Source organism: Bombus fervidus, chromosome 7, assembly GCF_041682495.2.
Source record: "Bombus fervidus isolate BK054 chromosome 7, iyBomFerv1, whole genome shotgun sequence".
NCBI lineage: Eukaryota > Metazoa > Arthropoda > Insecta > Hymenoptera > Apidae > Bombus > Bombus fervidus.
Genome location: NC_091523.1, coordinates 5,148,891 through 5,167,417, shown reverse-complemented (window position 1 = coordinate 5,167,417; position 18,527 = coordinate 5,148,891). Strand labels below are relative to the sequence as shown.

General features: G+C 25.4%; 2 protein-coding genes across 7 annotated transcripts; one reads left to right on the top strand and one right to left on the bottom strand.

Annotated features, from left to right (window-relative positions):
- Positions 1-2,430: 2,430 nt before the first annotated feature.
- Positions 2,431-14,022, bottom strand: Whd (carnitine O-palmitoyltransferase whd). 5 transcript variants are annotated; one of them, XM_072006305.1, is made up of 16 exons: positions 13,864-14,022; positions 9,808-9,971; positions 9,593-9,729; positions 9,226-9,502; positions 8,725-9,048; positions 8,228-8,427; positions 7,359-7,563; positions 7,175-7,282; positions 7,057-7,082; positions 5,534-5,599; positions 4,984-5,046; positions 4,595-4,709; positions 4,151-4,420; positions 2,898-3,047; positions 2,615-2,824; positions 2,431-2,538 (listed from the first exon to the last, which is right to left on the bottom strand). In XM_072006305.1, exons 2-16 carry the CDS (start codon positions 9,946-9,948, stop codon positions 2,434-2,436), a joined length of 2,397 nt encoding a protein of 798 aa, XP_071862406.1. In that variant the 5' UTR covers positions 9,949-9,971; positions 13,864-14,022; the 3' UTR covers positions 2,431-2,433. The 5 variants fall into 5 exon arrangements, with proteins under 5 accessions (XP_071862406.1, XP_071862407.1, XP_071862409.1 ...); XM_072006306.1 differs by lacking the exon at positions 13,864-14,022 and adding an exon at positions 10,650-10,789; XM_072006308.1 differs by lacking the exon at positions 13,864-14,022 and adding an exon at positions 10,685-10,709.
- Cin (Molybdenum cofactor synthesis protein cinnamon) lies at positions 13,690-18,153 on the top strand. 2 transcript variants are annotated; one of them, XM_072006317.1, is made up of 12 exons: positions 13,690-13,758; positions 14,789-14,890; positions 15,020-15,171; positions 15,235-15,422; positions 15,889-16,102; positions 16,379-16,663; positions 16,729-16,795; positions 16,861-16,975; positions 17,050-17,325; positions 17,404-17,543; positions 17,644-17,831; positions 17,899-18,153. In XM_072006317.1, the coding sequence occupies exons 2-12, from the start codon at positions 14,860-14,862 to the stop codon at positions 18,136-18,138; spliced, it is 1,896 nt and encodes a 631-aa protein (XP_071862418.1). In that variant the 5' UTR covers positions 13,690-13,758; positions 14,789-14,859; the 3' UTR covers positions 18,139-18,153. The 2 variants fall into 2 exon arrangements, with proteins under 2 accessions (XP_071862418.1, XP_071862416.1); XM_072006315.1 differs by lacking the exon at positions 13,690-13,758 and adding an exon at positions 14,547-14,695.
- Positions 18,154-18,527: the final 374 nt, after the last annotated feature.

The window sequence follows — 18,527 nt, the reverse complement described above, 5'->3', positions numbered from 1 at the left end:
TAAACTACAACCATAAGTTTGATACCTCATCTAGACGCGAAACTATGTTACTCGAAAAACGAAAGTCTTACTACGTTATCTGAAACCATTGTGAAACTTAGAAATTGTAATATTTCGTTCCGACGAAATATTTTTATCACGTCGCATTTCGTATGTTATGTATAACATATAAATTCTACTTTCCCTTACATAAACGTATATTTTGAAAAATATTCAAGGAATAAAATAATGTAACGATATGTATACGCTTTATAGCTTATATCAATTATATATACAAAAGTATGACTTACAATAAATATTCGATATAAAAGACAACTTTTCAATATAAGACAATATTTATATTCACCTTATTGTATAGATTATTGTATTGATAAACCGAAACCTAAAATAATAATTTAAAAATATTTATAAATTAATGAATTGTTAAATTTTTTAATTCTTTAGGTTTTAGACTTTTATTTGAGCACTTGAAAAGTTAAAAAATTTTGTCTAGGAACCGAAAAATTTATCGGTCGAGACATAATTAAATATCATATATATGCATAATCTATACATCATACATACATTTCAAACGTAAATATCTCAAGATTAAATGTTGAGTGGTTTTTAAAGTCGGTGTATTTGTTTTCTCCTGTTCTACAAGAACACTAAATAATAAATTTAGATTTCTATCAGGTTCTGCTTAAAAAAATACTAATAGCCTTGAAATCCCATCAAAAAATTATCATGAGAAAAAACTATTTCCACCATTGAGTTCTGAAAATTCCCAGATATTCAAGTCTGTAATACATCTTTTCAATAGTTAGTATTTGGTACTCACGTTTTAAAAATAATCATTAGAAATATTTAAACGAAAAAGTTGAATGATCTTTTCATATTGCTTCTGTGAATATGTTTTGTATGTAATATAGTAACTGATTACTTTTAAATTTCAGGTATTTCAAAAGATTTAATTTTATGTATCATTAATACATTTCTTTTCCTTTGTTCATTACGATCATTTAATTATTCCACGTTCAAAGTATGTCGAATATTTATAAATCCAAATAGTTGCATCTTATTATCATATATTTCATTTTTTCTGTTTACATCAAATAAAATAACATATTTACCTTAAAATTGTAAATTCGAGTAATAAAATTATAAAAGCACCAGTACCTTGAAATACAGTTTTAATAAAGATATCGTAAAATGAATAATATATAAACTACTTATAACATTAAAATTTTGCATTGATAGGTTGCAGATATAGATCTATGGCATATTATTTAATACATTTTAAAACTAAATATACATATATATATATATATATATATATATATATATATATGTATGATCACATTTTGTATTACAAATAACATGCGTTATAGTTAATACGCAGTTAATATAAAACTTATTGTTAATCAATTACAATAATTTTTCTTCACATCTAAAATATAAAAATAGTAGTTATTAATTGATTCTACTGCAATACTAACAGTATTTGAATATTAATAATGATTTAAGATACATAATATATTCGCAATTTCTGATAATTTCACTAATAATAATCATTCTGTAGATATATTGAATATGATTGGAGCTCGTATAATTGATAAAATTGGTACAAAGTTAAAAATTTTAAATTACTTTATATATATATATATATATATATAAAGTAATTTAATATATATATATTTATTTATTTATTATTTATATCATAGAAAATTTAATTATACAATGAATTAAAAGAATTAAACTTTCGATCTTCTACTATATAGAAGAGATGAAACTGCTTACAAAATTTAATACTATTCTCATTGAATAATGAATACACAATTTTACTATTTAAACAGCAGTCTGAAAATTTCATACTACGTTTCTTAGTTTTTCTCTATGTTGTTTACTAAACTTTACTATTAAACGCTCAATCTTCAATAAGTTTTACAATAACCTCATTTATAACAATTTTCCTGAGAGTAATATAAAATATAAAAATAGCAGGTATATATCTCTTTTTTCTAAGATAGTTTTTATAAAAGTTTAATGACAATATTTTTTAATTATTATTATAATTTAGAAATGTTTTCCATTCAAAAACTTTTTTCATAAAATGCTTATTATAAAAATAAATATAATTAAACTTTGTACGTTTTTAAATTTAATGTACGCTGTTAAAGAGCATGAAATATTAATGTTTAGTTTATGAAGTTGTTTGAATATATATCATAAGTGAATTAATCAGAATACTTTGCATTTCTCGTTGTGCATGCTTAATTTTTCTCCTTTGTACTTCTGAATTATTTCCATTTAGTGTTCTTTCTGCAGACAATGTTACAAAAGATACATTTTGAGTATGTAAAGGGATCATCTTAAAACATTTGGAAAAAAAGGATTAAAATTGAAATTTTCCGCTAGTATACTGTAACTGCATCTCTTTTTGCTGCAGAATAATTATGTAGAACCATTCTTTTGAGCTTGCAGCTTTTTTCTTTCAAGAAACAGATTCTTCATATCAGCTAATGCTTTTTCTATTTGTTTTGCAAATCTAGCTGCATTCTAAAAATAATTATATAAATATTTTAGCTATGAACGAAGTAATTACATAATAATAATAATTTATATGACTGCTTACTGTTTCTGGAGAATTATGTTTGCATGAAATATGAAAAAATATAAGATTTTCTCCAGCAATAATATAAGAAACGCCATAACCATCATCAGCTACAGGGCCAAAGCCACCCCCTGCAGAGATACAATTTGGATGTTTTTTCAAGTTTATTAATGATGTTTGTCCATGTGGCGTTTGTGAAGTAGATAACTTCCATGGTTCACTTAAAACTTCCTAAAGGAAAATTTCTTTGAAACATCTCTGAGAAAAATTATATAATTATATTTTTCTTTCTTGCAAACATTACCTTTAAGAAAGGAGAGTCTACTTCTAAATATTTAGATACTACATATAGACAAAATAAATGTCTATCTATTCCTTTACCACACATAGCATCTTGATAACCTTTTTGATGCTGTTTTGCTGCTGCCATCAATAAATCATACCTAGTTTCAACCTGTAAGAAGAATACAAAATAAATTACATAATACTAAAATAAATAAATTAAGTTAATTACAACTATAACATTTTCAAATCGTTTAAAAGACAAGAAAAACAAATTATGTTACTATAAATATTTATATAGTTAATTAGTTATTAATACATGACTCTGTTTTAATTAATTGTATACTTGTATATTTAAAATATTAAAAGTTCATATGAAACCAGAAGCAATAAATTTCTATTATTAAATTATGATACAAGAACTTTCTGACATAATTAATTATAATAATAATAAAACTCGGTAATTATTTACAAACCGAACGACTTCGCCGATTTCAATAATCTTGAGATATGTTGTCAAGATCAACATTTTTACCTACTTTTCCCTCTATACATGTTACCGTTACTCAATTTTAGTTTCCAAGATATTTGTAAAACTTTCTATTTCAATAATAATACGATTTTGATAATCGAATAATCGCTTTTTCCAATTCCGAATATCAATAATATAATATAAAACTTACTATGAATTGTATTTGTCTTATTATTTAATACCCTAAATTATTTCACAGTAGCATTATCATCCCATAATTATCTATGCCAAATCGATTGATTTTTCTTTCTTACACGAATTGAAAATGATTACCGAAAGTAAGTTAGGGTCATGTAAATATACGAACATTTTAACATCATTCAAAATCGGTAAAGCTATCTGCTTTGTAAATAATTATCAAACTTTCTAATATGATAGAACTATCTTATTATAACATATTAAATGTAGCACATTAAAGCTTTTTTTACAATAAACCTGTTTATAGAAAACATTAATTTCATACCAAATTATGTCCTGATAATTAACTGTTACATTCTGATTATTGAATTGAATATCAATATCATAAAACATTTTTTAACGAAATATTTTTGAAACCAGAATGAATTTTTTATAATAAAAAATTCGAGAAATCGAGATTTTGACCAATATTAAAAATTTAAATAGCTAAGTAGCCTAATAGCGCAATAACTTGTTTCTGACAATTTGAAAAATTGTAATATAAAAACGTTTACACTGATCTATATAAAACTTTTGGTCCAAATAAATTTTATAGTATTACTTACAGATGTATTTTTATTCTCCATTGCTTTTACCCAATTCGTAGATTCAATTGTACACGGCCTCACAGTTTCTGTTCTTCCTTCCCGGAACAGTCTAGTCATAGAAGCTTCATAAGTTAAATTAAATTTACCAGAATCACGGAAATACGCTAACTGTAAGGCCATTTGTATGTATGCATCTGGTGACATTGAATTAACTTTCATAAACCCTTTACCGTATGCATCATGTACATAAATGCGTAATTCGACATCATTTAATAAGTTCTGTGCAACCTGATAATTAAAAATATTCTTAATATAATCAATTTTTTATTGCACAAAATAAATCAGAAATATCAAATGTAAGTTAGTATTTTAGTCATGGATTTATTAATAATTTTGAATTTTGATAGAAAATAACTATAAATTTGCATATAAAAAGAAGTTTTTCAATTGCATGTCTATTACTTGGTTTGATTCTTCAATTGCGGCTATGCACTTTGGATTCAAATCCCACTGAAGTCGAACAGGAGGTGGAGGTGTGAACTCTGGTACTCCCTTATTATATCCATCTTCCTTATACCTACAATACATTTGAGCAATCTTTCAAAATATGTAATATGAAAAAGTTATAAAATTTTATATTAAATATATGAACACATATTAGTAAATCATATTTGCACAAACAATATAATATAATTACATAATAAAACACCAACAGTTTTTTAAGAGTTGTTAATGCATGAAGTGTAAAAAATAGTTATTAGATTATGTACATATATTAAGAATAATAATTATTTGAATACTTATGTAGCATTTGATAATTAAAAGCAGAGAAATATAAGAAAAAGAATTACCCCATTTCCACATCATTAGCGATAACATATTCCCATAGAGATCCCATAATAGGTGCGTCAGCCCTAACAAGCATATTGTAAACAAAATTATTTTAATTATTGTACATAAAGAAGATATTAAAATTCCACCAATTAATAGAATCAGTAATGATAAAGATGTATACATAAAACAGATGAAAAGAATGTAAGAATATTTACAGATTTACAGAGATCCATATCTTTATATCTGAGAATTACACAAAATGTGTAATACCAAGAGTAACTCATACATAGAAATAAATTATAAAAATGTACTAAACAATTGTATGTATAAAAATATAATCATATCTTTATTTTATTTTTGATCAATTTTAAGCATATTTTATGTACTTGTGTTAAATAGATATTCCTGAAAATAAGAACATGTTATGTAAAAGTTGAATAAATTTCATGAACCTTCCAATTATCTACAAATAATGTATTGTAATTAGCTTACGAAGGGTAGATAGAGTAGGCAAGAAAAGCAAGAGACATGAAGAACACCCTAAAAGCTATGAACTTAATTTCTTACTCTCTATTGGTGATCTCCTGAGATATCACGTACTCCCACATATGTGACATCACTGCAGCATCTGCCCTGCTCATTACTTATCATTATGTATCAATTTCAATGTATTATGATTTTTTAATATTCAAAGTAAAATGTTGATAGTCAATTAATTTAACTTTCAAATAACAGATTATAAAAATATATCACAATATCACTTGTGATCTATGCAAAGCATTACATACATATACAATTTAAAATCCTACTCAAAACTTACTTACATAAAATCTTTGGTATGTAAAATTCTATGTATCAGATGATAACATATAATACAACATTGTTGTTGCATTACATGTTGTATTAAATTTGTAAAGAACAAAGAGCACAAAAGCAATATTGAAATATTATTCATTTATAAGGATTCATGGCAAATTTGGAATAAAGGAGGCTCGTTACGAATTTTCATGGGCTTTGTTCTAATTGCATCGTTTATATATAAACAAAATAAAAAAAAATGAGTGGTCAAAGCTGAATGACCTACAAGAAAATAAAAAACAAACAAAATGATACTATCATATGATATGATTGCTAATAATTTTTTGAACTGCTTTGTGTTAACACTTTATATGGATCATAAACGACAATTTGACTTGTCATACAAGGATTAACACTAACCTTACCACGCTCAAATAAATGAACGGTTTCAAAATTTAATTTAAAATTAATTTCAATTCATTGTTATTTCTTTTGTTCATCCAACTTTATTCTTAATTCTTATATTAACAAAAATTGGAAAATTTATTAATCAGATAATATAAAAATTTACATAAAGTCAGATAAACAAAAGAAATAACAATAAAAGTACAATTCTAAATTAAATTTTGAAATTAGTAGTTTGACCGGCTCTGGTAAAGTAAGTATTAAGGAAATGAGGAGGTTAAATTGCAATATTTTTGACTAAAATAACTAAATTTAATAACTAAAATAATTTAACTAAAATAATAATAATGAAATTTCTTTTTCTCTTAAATATACAAACACCCACAAAGATCTTTATACAGCCTATAAAAAGCACATTTTTATTAAAATTAAATGCTATAAAATTTTGCTGCATAGTTGGAACATTCTTTGCCAAGATGATGAAGAGCTGCTTTATTATTGCTTTGTATGTTAAGAAATAAATATGTTATTATATACGTCGTTACATATATGTATATGCTTTATTTCATAAAAATGAGTTTCTTACTATATGTATGAAGACTTTTGTGGATGACCATATATCATTTATATACAAAGAATTATAAGATAAGGTCATAATTGCTTCAAACTGCTTCTACATTTATCGTAAAAGTTTAGTTGATATTAACAAAAAGTATTTAGTTTATGCCAGAAAAAGTATAATTAATATATAATAATATATGTACTCATTTCATCATAAAACGTCTTTCTTTCAATTATTTGCTTATTTTATATATTGCTTTCTTGTATAGTTTATATAGTTTAATTATATTTTTATTTTCTACATATCTCAATATAAAAAGACTCACCATGAATGTTCTGCATTAAAGCCAGTCTGTAAAACATAGCAATATACAGTGATTATTTATAAATTGTTTTTTTATTAATTACTGCTTTCGAATAATGTTTTCATGTAACATCACTTACTCTGCCATTATTTCCTATACATAAGGTAAATGATTTATCGAACCATCTATCATATCCTTTACCATGCAATAAAATTCTACCATATTGATCTAATTTATCTGGATTTTCCTAATGATAAAAATTATGTATAAAAATTATGAATGTGATACAAATTTACAAATAAGATAATTCTAGTATCACTTACTGGATCATATACATATGGTACATCATCTAATGCAACTACAAATGCTGCTTTTTCAATAAGATCTAAAGATGCTTTATTTACTCCTTTCGAGAAAAATTCTTCTCTGGCTACTGCCCATGCAGTTCTTTCACCAGCTGTTAAAGCAGCCAATTTCTCTTCACCTTCTGATGGTTCTGATTTATCATCTAAAATTTGTTGCATTTGTCTGAAATAATGAAAAATACAATATATGTACATAAGAATACAGAATGTCTGCTTTAAGTGAATATGGTGAAATATTTTCTAAATAATGTTATATAAAAAAAATATTCTTAAAAAAGTATTTGGTATGGAAAGAGACAATGTTATTATAAATTATTTTTACATGAAATGAAATTGATACTTATGGAGTAAATGCATATATTATAAGTGTATCTTGTTAATCCGTATTTCATCTTTCAAATATAAGTACTTTAATTTTTCTTAAATTACGATTTTTTTTATTCTACTATAAAGCAAGGAGACCTGTGATTTCTATAATTAGAAGTTCAAGATTATAAAATAAAACAAAATCACAAATAAAATATCCTAATAGAATAAAAGTTCAAAATATGTGTGTGTATACACACACACACAAAGTTTTAAACAATTTTTAATAAATGAATCTTCGAAGGTATAATGTTTTACATTTTTATTTTTCATTTTGGATAATAAAACTAATTTTATCATATATTTAATTGTATAATGTACAATGTATTGTACATGTTGTAAATATTGTACATGTTGTATTGTACATGTATAAATTGTATGATGTATAATGTACAAAATGGATTTTTAATCATTACAGTAGGATTAAAATACTTTTAGATATGTTACAATATTTCACTTACATTTCAATTTCACAAGCTTGAAGGATTCTGTTTTGGTGATAAATAAGGACCTTGAAGTATTTTCCCTTGTGATATACAACAATATGTTTAGAATCCTGATAATGTACAATTTTATCTGTTTCAAGTCCTGGTACTCTTGTTGTATTGAATAGTCTTTCATATTGCCATGAACAGAGAGGTACCAAACCTTGAATTAATATCTACAAGAAAAAATAAGTATTACCTAAGAATTTATATATTGCACTGCTTTAAAATATAACAAAATTTTAATAATTTCCATCTATTATCAAATTAAATTTAAATATTGGATTATTTTGATAAAGCATAGCGAAAGTATTGAAATCATGTAATATCAATAAAGAATAGATCATAATAAATATAAATTCAAATAATTATTTCTTAAAAATATGATTTAATATATAATCAATACAAAAATATTTAATTAATCAGAAATAGAAGAAAATATTTTATTTATAAAAACTTATTTATATACTGACCGGTTCTAATTCTTGGCGTTCAATGAGTCGTCGATACTGCAGACACGAATAAATAACACTTGCAGCACGGGCAACTTGTACATGAGTAGGATACATAAGAATCGCATCAATACCATAAAAGTTTGAATTCACCATGATAGGAGATCGCCCACGTAAATAAACATATTCTTCCCACCAATCAGAAACATAATTAGTGGCCCACCAAGATTTTAAAATCAAATAACGTTGAAGCTTCACACCAATGCCTCTTTGAAACTCATTTGCCAATGTCTCCATTCGAGAATAATTTTTATCGTCAAGCAATGGTCGAACACTGCGTAGGTACTAATTAAATGTATATATATTTTTATTAATATTACGTTTAATTATATCATAATAATAAATAACTAAATGAACATATCTTAGAGAAAAAGGTGAAAAATATGAGACCATCTTTTTTTCTAAAACGGTGAGTACTTACTCACAGCTTATATAGGATTACGAAATATTCTATAATCTAACCCGTTTCATTGTATTTTCCACTAAGGGTAATGGTAGTCGTGGCAATGATCCTTGAAAACTATACAGCATTGGTTTGTGCCATCCAAAGAACAACTTCACTAATGTGGACCACAACTTAGTAACTCTTGAAGCATTAGACCTTTTTTCTCTTGACTCATACATCCATCCTTTGTACATAAGTAATAACTTCAAGATGTATCGCATAATATATATTACTATCAACCACAAAAACAACCCAACTATAAATGATCCTGCTAAGTGTGCTAATATTGAAGATCTATGCAATGTAAACACCAACAGTGTAAGCTTTTATTAATTCCATTAACAATTACACAAAATTATATTAAAAAAAGATAATTAAACTTACCCTGAAAGATATGGTGCAGCTTTTCCAACAAGATCATAAGGTACTTTGTAACCAGCAAAATGTATTGCAGTTACCAAAGCTATAGTGAACCATAAACTTTCTAAGGAGGCAGGGTATACACCACTTCTCAAGTTATTCTGAAATTCATTTAATTATTTTCTTAAATGCTTCCTCAAAATGCTTCTTGTACTTTAAATTAATGTTTATTTACTTACAACAAATCTAAAAAATCTTTTCTTCCAAGAACGGATACCTGATTGCCATACCAAATGTAAGACTTCTCTATCAAAATTAACATCCCATCCCTCATGAGTAATAGAAAAACTAAATGCTACAGCTGAATGTGCTTCCGCCATATTACCAGTTATATGCTATAAAACTGAAATAAGTATAAATCAAATTTATAACCATGATAGTAACAATTAGTATTTAAAAAAAATACATTTTTTTGCTACCTTTAATCTAATCTTTATACATATATACTTTCCACATTTAAGATATACATATATGTATTTGCCTATAATTTGTATAATTACTCTGATATTTCAGTAAAAATTTATTTTTCGGTACTATAAATTCAAATTAAATATACAAATATATTTGTGCAAATTTTAGTGTCATTTTTTACATAATTTAATAAAATATAGTGATATTTCTGATGTAAAGTTCAATAATAGTTATAAAAAAAAATAATGCAATTTTCAAATATTTTAATATATAGATTTTATACATATACGTATAAAACTTTATCCAGTTATTAATTCCTTAAGTATAAAAAAACGTCTTATTATTGTATTACTGTGCATATGTATAAGCTATCATATTTTAGAAAACATTAAGTGCACACTTATAACATGAATATATCATATATTTCATTCTATAAGTCTGTATTTGTGAACTTGTTGCGCATAACAAAGAAAGATTATTAACTTCAGTAAGAACTACCAAAATTGTTAAAATCAAGTATGATATACAAACTATGTAAAGGTTCAACCATAATTATATCATTTTTAAATAATTATTTCTAACTATATATAAAAAATACACTTTAGCTTACAATAAAAGTTTAAAACAGTTGAAAATAACATGCACGTATACTTTCAAATAGAAACGGTTCACTTTTACGCTTCGGTTATATAACCTTGGACTTTGAACGATGCTCGTCTGGTTGGAAAAGTGGTCGTAATTTTAGCAAACAATTACTTGATCTCACTATACATTCTAAATCCACTTGCATACATAGTCTGCACATATTCTAAAATAGTACTTATTATGAATTCTATAATATAGGATATCTTGATCATATTAAATAATAGTGTCTGCTAAATTTTTTGTAAATTTATATAATATAGACCTCTTTACTTAATTTAACTTAGCAATGTTCTCTTCCAAGTGCTATTCTATGAATTATTTTTTGCTATATAAATATAATAATATATTTCCAAACGAAAACATCTCAAACTTAACGTTCAACTTTCTTTAATTTGTATATGCAGACGTTCGTAAGTACTTTACGTATAGAATATTGAAATGACAAATAATTTAAATAAAGATATAAATAAAACAAATCAAGAATTTTGAAGCTGTTTCTTCGCAAAGTTATTTCTTTAAAAACAGATAACTAAAGTTAATTCATTATCAAAGTTATTTAATTAAAATAATTTTCAAGTTAGATTAGTTACTTAATTTATAAATTAATTATGCGCACGCACGCACTCTTATTGAAAACAAAATTTATATTGAAAACAAAATTTTTTTTTTAATTGATAGGAAAGCTATTACCATTATTTCAAGCAAAGATATTAAAGATCATATTTGCCATTAATTTATACATCTGATAAAATTTACGCATTATCGCCATAAAACTTAAATATTCAGATATATACTTATTTATGTATGTATGTATGAGTGGTAATATATCTTGAATCTTGTACATTTGTAACTTTTTAAAAAAGATACTATAAAGAATATGTTATAATGGAAGGATATGTTGCTTATTTTCCAATGCCAATTCCAAATTCCATTAGACTCTAATATAAAATATTTGAAATTTATAATTCAATTATTATTTCAGTTAAGAGAAGACAAATAGGAATTAATTGTCACGTATAATTGTTAAAATATTTAAAGACCTGTGTATAAACTTTGAGACCAACAAAATTAGGTTAGTTTTAGGTTAGTTTCCTAGATATCGTACTAGTTTCATTTATAGTGATTATCTTGTGCATCTAGTTATATACAAAATTGGATATTTATTATTCCAAAATAGGGATACTGAAGTCTGTGAAATTAGATAAGATTTTTTCCAAAGAACAAACCATCATTACCAATTTTTTAATTTGTTATTGCTATAACTCATTGTATGAAAATATTGTTTTTGGTCAATAATTATATCAAGTAAATCATATTTTTATGTAATGATATTGAAACAACCAGATAATTTGTATATAAATCAGAAAAAGTTAGAATGTTTATTATTATTACTAATTACAATTTTCATTTACAACATATTTTATAAGTGCAAGCATTTATGTATCGAGTATTTATGTATATGTATATGTGTATGTATGTGCTGCAATTGTGACTTCTTTAATAAGATCTACTAGTCTATTTCCTCCTAATCTACAATATCGTACTTACTATTGGAAGGAAAATAAATAAATGGTATGAAAAAAGATGTATTAAGTCAAGAATTTCATTATTTAAATGACACTACATTATATTTAATTACCATTCTTGCTTCCTTTATAGTTTACAAAATTTCTAGGTCACCATTAATTAAAATATAAATTGAAGGTTATTTTGTATGTATAATCAAAGGCCAAAGCATACAGATACATGTATGTATGCATGCATGAATGTGTGTATGTATGTGTGTATGCATGCGCGCGCGCGTGTATAATGCATTAAGCAATATATCCATAACACTACTTTTCACATTCCAAAGTAAAAGAATTATATATGTATAGCTGATATTTATACAGGTTGCAGTAACTTCAGAACTGTTTACTGTTTACAAACGTTGCACGCACAACGAGTATAATAGATAATGGATTTAATCTACTATGTTTTAAAAAATATACTTTCTGTGATGAAGAATTTACATAGGTTGCTTTATACAATTTATTCCTCAAATCACCAAATAAAAATATTATAGCATAAGTGAAAAAAAATCTCGTTTACAAATTAAACTAATTAATCAGCTTTAGAATATCTATTTTATATAATAAATTCACTACCGAACAGCAAATACGTGTATGTATCGAACGATACATAAATAGTACCTTTTAGTAATATAATATTTAATTGCTAGCATGGAACTGTATTATAACTTGACTTCTATGTTTATTAAATAAAACATGTGAAATAGAGCCTGTGAAGTGATAGCACACTTCAACTATCGTCTAGATTTCTTAATTTTCCTTGAGTTGTGCAAATATAATGTATAGATACAGGCAGTCATTATTAACAATATTACATATATTCGTTATAAAAATGAGATTGCAACAAAAATTATATTAGAAAATCTATTTTTACGAAAATTGTTTGTTATTAGAAAATAAATATTTTTTATAAATATTTACAATATATATTATATATATAATATTTATACTGATAATCCTGTAATGCATATGAATATAAGTTGGAATATCCATATGGAATATTGAGAATACAAGTGATCTTCCAAAAATATTTTGAATCTACATACTGGGAATTATCGAATTTGTTATATGTAATTTCAATATATTATTATTAATATTATTGTTGTTGTTATTATTATTCTTAAACCATAATAATAATGAAAAAGAAATTTAATTAGAAAGTTATTTAACGTATCATGTTAATACATTCATATGTTATTACGCAGATAGCATATTATGAAATTATTTAGCATATTATGAAATTATTTAGCATATTATGAAATCGAATTCAGTATATGAAATATATATTCTTTAAATTATATAAATTTTATAAAACATAATAACTGTGTTCTTGTTTTTAGAAAAAGGTATATTCCTACTGTATACATATATTGTTTCTTTTGTATATATAAAATGGAAGCCAAAGGTTATTAGCCTTAAGAACTGTAACTTGCATTCTGATTGGTTAAAGTGAAGGGTGTGCGTCAGTGCGTGGTCGTGCCTCCCATCTTGGATTTTTGTCGCGTAAGTAGGCCAAAATAATTTACTTAGTCGCTATTAATAAACTTCCATTTCCCCATATGTTGTTTATATTTATAAATAAATAGAAATTAATTATCAAAACATTACCTCGGTTAACAGGAATTCTCGTGGCGCATACAGGAGTAAATTTTATGGTAGAAATTTCACAAAGTAATAGGATTGTAAATCTTTGAATATCTCTTAATCCTTACACACCTCTCGTTCCACTGCCTCCACTACGACTTCGTATATAATGTACTATTCACTCAGCCTTTTAATCCCCTCCCTATATTCACAACTGTATAAAATAATCAAGTTGCCAACTTGTTGGCTAAACTAAACTATAGAACGAAGAATCACTTACACGTTAATATCTGTACTTGTATATATCTACATATATACAATGCGACGACGATAATAACGAAAATATTACCTATAATATACGAAAGAATTCCTTTTTCATAATGATGATTTACTCGATTAACAATTATTATTTAGTCGAGTAACAATAATTTAAAAATTTAATAAATTATGTATTTATTAACACAAACAATATCACTTTTATTCAAATAACAATAACATTAGTGTCGCGTTATACATATGCATTCGCACGCGCGTTCATACGCACACACATACACACATGTATATACTTTTATTTATGTATATCTTTAGCTAAATATTATCTTAATTTTTATCTGTTTAATATTTTTACATTTTATCTTTTGCTTAGATAAATAATAATTCTCAGCGATGTTGTTTTCGTATATAGAGTATGCGTTAACGATAACAAAAACTAAGATTGGCAATACTGAAAGTTAATAAGCTTATAATTTCTCTTTAAAAACAAGTTATCTAAAAACATATACGTTTAAAGATATACTCATATATGCATATGTTAATATTATTTTAATTAAATCTGGTGTTTTCAAATTGTTATGCTGTATGTTTACTATAATAATTTACTTATTGAGATTATAATCATTACATTATATTATATACCAATTTTATTAATTTCATGTTATCATAATTTTAGTGTTATCAAACGGACAAGTATTTAAGTATTTACTACTTACTTATCCGTGTGAAAATAATTACGTATAAAGTATGGATTCAATAAGATTCGGATTATTAACAGGTAGGTTATTACATTGTTATTACATTGTTATTTTACAATTGTCCAAAATTTTATTTGTTTACAAATTTTATTTGTTAATTTACTTTAATAATACCGTAATATGTAGTAATTTACAAATTTTATCATTAGTTAGTGATAGCTGCTATAAATATAAAAATGAAGATAAAAGTGGATATGAAATAGAACAATGTATTAAAGATGAAAAGTCTGATATTGGAAAGATTTTAAAAGGTCAAATATATCATAAAAATATCGTTCCTGATGAAGAATTTACAATAAAGGTAATTTTTTAGTATAGAATTTCATAACTATGTATATGTATATGTATATTTTTATATGCATAGGAACAATTAATTTCATGGAGCGATAATAGGCAAGTAGATGTTATTCTTACAATTGGTGGAACAGGATTTTCTAAAAGAGATGTAACTCCTGAAGCAACAAAACAAATTATTCAAAAGGAAGCTCCTGGAATAATTGCAGCTATGCTAATATCCAGTCTAAAAATCACTCCATTGGCTATGTTATCTAGGTACAATGTTTTTTATAAAATTAGATATTTGAAAATTATTCATTGATATCATTATCTTAACTTGTCGTATTTTAATATATTATATTAACGTTAGCATATATTACAGTACTTCATTAAAAAATTAGAAAATTTGTTAAATAACAAATCTTTTTTGTTATTATTATTTTTATTGATAACAAATATTGTTATTATTATTTTTGGGTAATTATTTATAGGGTACGATAATATTAACACTTTTGTGGTAATATTAACATGTTGGTTGTCTTGCTTCTTAGTCTAACTAATATAATAGATATTTTTAAAACAGCAACTTATTTCTTTTTCTAACATTTATTTATTTACACAGTTTGTTTTGTTGATAAGCATTTTCAAAATGTATGTTATATGCACACTCCATAATTTTTTTTCCATTAATACACGTTTTCCGGAAGTCTTTAAATGTATATTTTAAATATATGTTATTAAGAGGTGTATGTGGAATACGAGATAAAACATTGATTATAAATTTACCGGGATCACCAAAAGCTGCAAAGGAATGCTTAAGCGTAATCGCATCTGCTATACCACATGCTGTTGACTTAATTAGAGATAATAAGGAAAGAATAAAAGATACGCATGCGAATGTGCAAAATAATATTGTTGCAGACATTCCCTTGTCACAAGGGCAAGATAAAATTATGGTAAGACTTTATTAAATAAAATTTCTTCTAATTAAATGAATAACTTTTCATGCATAGAAAAAAGGAATATACAGAATGTAAAAAAATTGATTTTGTGGAAGATTTTTGGGGAGATATTACTCATAGGTTTTTTTATAGATGGAGCGATAGATAAAATTTTGGATGAAAAATACCTTTTATAAGACATTTGATATTTTGGCAATAACTGAAACATGCTATAGACGTAAACATAAATATATGTAAAAAGGAATGTATATGTATATTCTTTTTCTACAGTCATGTTTAGCTAGTATAGTTGAACGCAGTAGAGAATCTCCATATCCAATGATTTCTGTGGAAGAAGCTCTACAGTTAATACATGAACATGCAGAACTATTAAATTTGAATGGTACATCAGAGGAGGATCTAGAAAAATGTCATGGCAGGATATTGGGTGGTGATCTATATTCTAAGTATGATTTACCGCCATTTAGAGCCTCTATTAAAGATGGTTATGCAGTCTTAGCAAGCGATGGAAAAGGCAAAAGGAAAGTACTAAGTGGAATAAAAGCAGGAGACACTGTAAGCAATATCTTCAACGTATTTTGATATAACTAATATAAGATTTCAATATTATGAATTTATAGGCCACTGCGATTAAACTTGAACATGGCACATGTGTAAGAGTAAATACAGGTGCTCCAATTCCAGATGGTATGTTTAATATGCTCAATTGGAATAATATTTTTTGCCATTTTCTTATTATTTTTTATTTAAAGATGCAACAGCAGTTGTGCAAGTTGAAGATACTAAACTTTTAAAGGGAACTTCAGATAGTATGGAGGAGAAGGAAATCGAAATTATGACAGAAGTTCAACCGTACCAGGACATTAGGTATTTTGTTTTTATTTATATGATGTTCATTAAACAGTAATATAATAGTTATTCTTTCCTTTATTTACTTTAAGGCCAATTGGTTGTGATATAAAAAAAGGAGAATTAATTTTAAAGTCAGGGACAAAACTTGGAGCAATAGAATTAGGGCTTGCTGCTGCATGTGGTTACAGAAAGATGTTAGTCACTAATCTTCCAAAAATTGGTATATTATCTACAGGAGATGAATTACAATGCCCTGGAACTACTTTAATGCCAGGACACATATATGATAGTAATAAAATTACATTATTAACAATGTTAAAGGAAAATGGTTTTGATCCTTTGGACATGGGCATTGCATTGGACGAGTAAGTTTTTCCTTATTTATATTTTATTTCACATATTTAAAAAACGTTATTTTAGTTTAATTGTTATATGTTATGTAGTGAGAGCATTATGGTACATAAGATTAAACATGCTTTAAAACAAGTCGACGTACTCATAACATCGGGTTCTGTATCAATGGGCGATAGAGATATGCTGAAGCCTATTTTACAATATTATTTTAATGCTACTATACATTTCGGTAATATCATTATTTCATAGTATAATTATGGTTATACACATACAATATGTATACAATAATTTTGAATATTATAGTAAACATTTGAACATTTAAATTTTAGGACGAGTAAACATGAAACCTGGGAAACCAACTACTTTTGCAACATGCTTTTTTCAAAATAAGAAAAAATATTTATTGTGTTTGCCGGGTAATCCAGCTTCTGCGACTGTTACTATGAATTTATTTGCATTGCCTTTACTAAAGCAATTATGCAAAGACTTTTCCACGCCAACGATTGTGTCAGCAAAAGTATGTAATGTATTTATGTATTTCAAATTGTTAGTTTGTATAGTATTTAATTGTATTTTAATGATAGTTAATGTCATCCTATAAGTTGGATCCACGTCCGGAGTATGCAAGAGCAATTTTAAAATGGAATAATGTAGATACTTTGCCATTAGCTTACAGTACTGGAAATCAAATTAGTAGTAAATTACTTAGCTGTAAAAATGCAAATGCATTATTAATATTACCAGGATGTAAAGCAGAAAAAACTGTATTACAACAAGGGGAGGTGGTACAAGCAATGTTGTTGGGATTTACGCAATGGTCATAATTGAACAAAGACAAATAGGAGGGTAAAAATGAAATTGTTATAAACACTTTATTATTCTATATTTGGTTAATAGAATTAAAATGTAATATAATATATGTACATTGTTTACACATATAAAATATTGTTTGTTAAAAACAAGGTGTAGTTTTGAAAGTTTATATTTGTATATATATATATTCGTGTAATGTTCATTGTAATTCTGCAATAAAATATTTTTTAAACGACAGAATATTTTATAAATAAATTTATATAAATCATAATACATTATGATACATTATAAGATTGCGAGTTACGTTTATATATTTTGTTCTATTCCTTATTCTCTCTATATGTATGTCTATATCATTTTACGTGAAGAAGAGATGAGAAAAATCTTTACTGCTGTCTGC

Coding starts and splice junctions, on each gene's coding strand:
- Whd (XM_072006305.1), bottom strand. CDS start 9,948: ATGGCGGAAGCACATTCAGCTGTAGCATTTAGTTTTTCTATTACTCAT. Junction 3,048..4,150: donor TGGAGAATAAAAATACATCT/GTAAGTAATACT, acceptor TTCTTCTTACAG/GTTGAAACTAGGTATGATTT. Junction 2,539..2,614: donor AACATAATTCTCCAGAAACA/GTAAGCAGTCAT, acceptor AATTATTTTTAG/AATGCAGCTAGATTTGCAAA.
- Cin (XM_072006317.1), top strand. CDS start 14,860: ATGGATTCAATAAGATTCGGATTATTAACAG. Junction 14,891..15,019: donor AAGATTCGGATTATTAACAG/GTAGGTTATTAC, acceptor TTTTATCATTAG/TTAGTGATAGCTGCTATAAA. Junction 17,832..17,898: donor CAACGATTGTGTCAGCAAAA/GTATGTAATGTA, acceptor TTTTAATGATAG/TTAATGTCATCCTATAAGTT.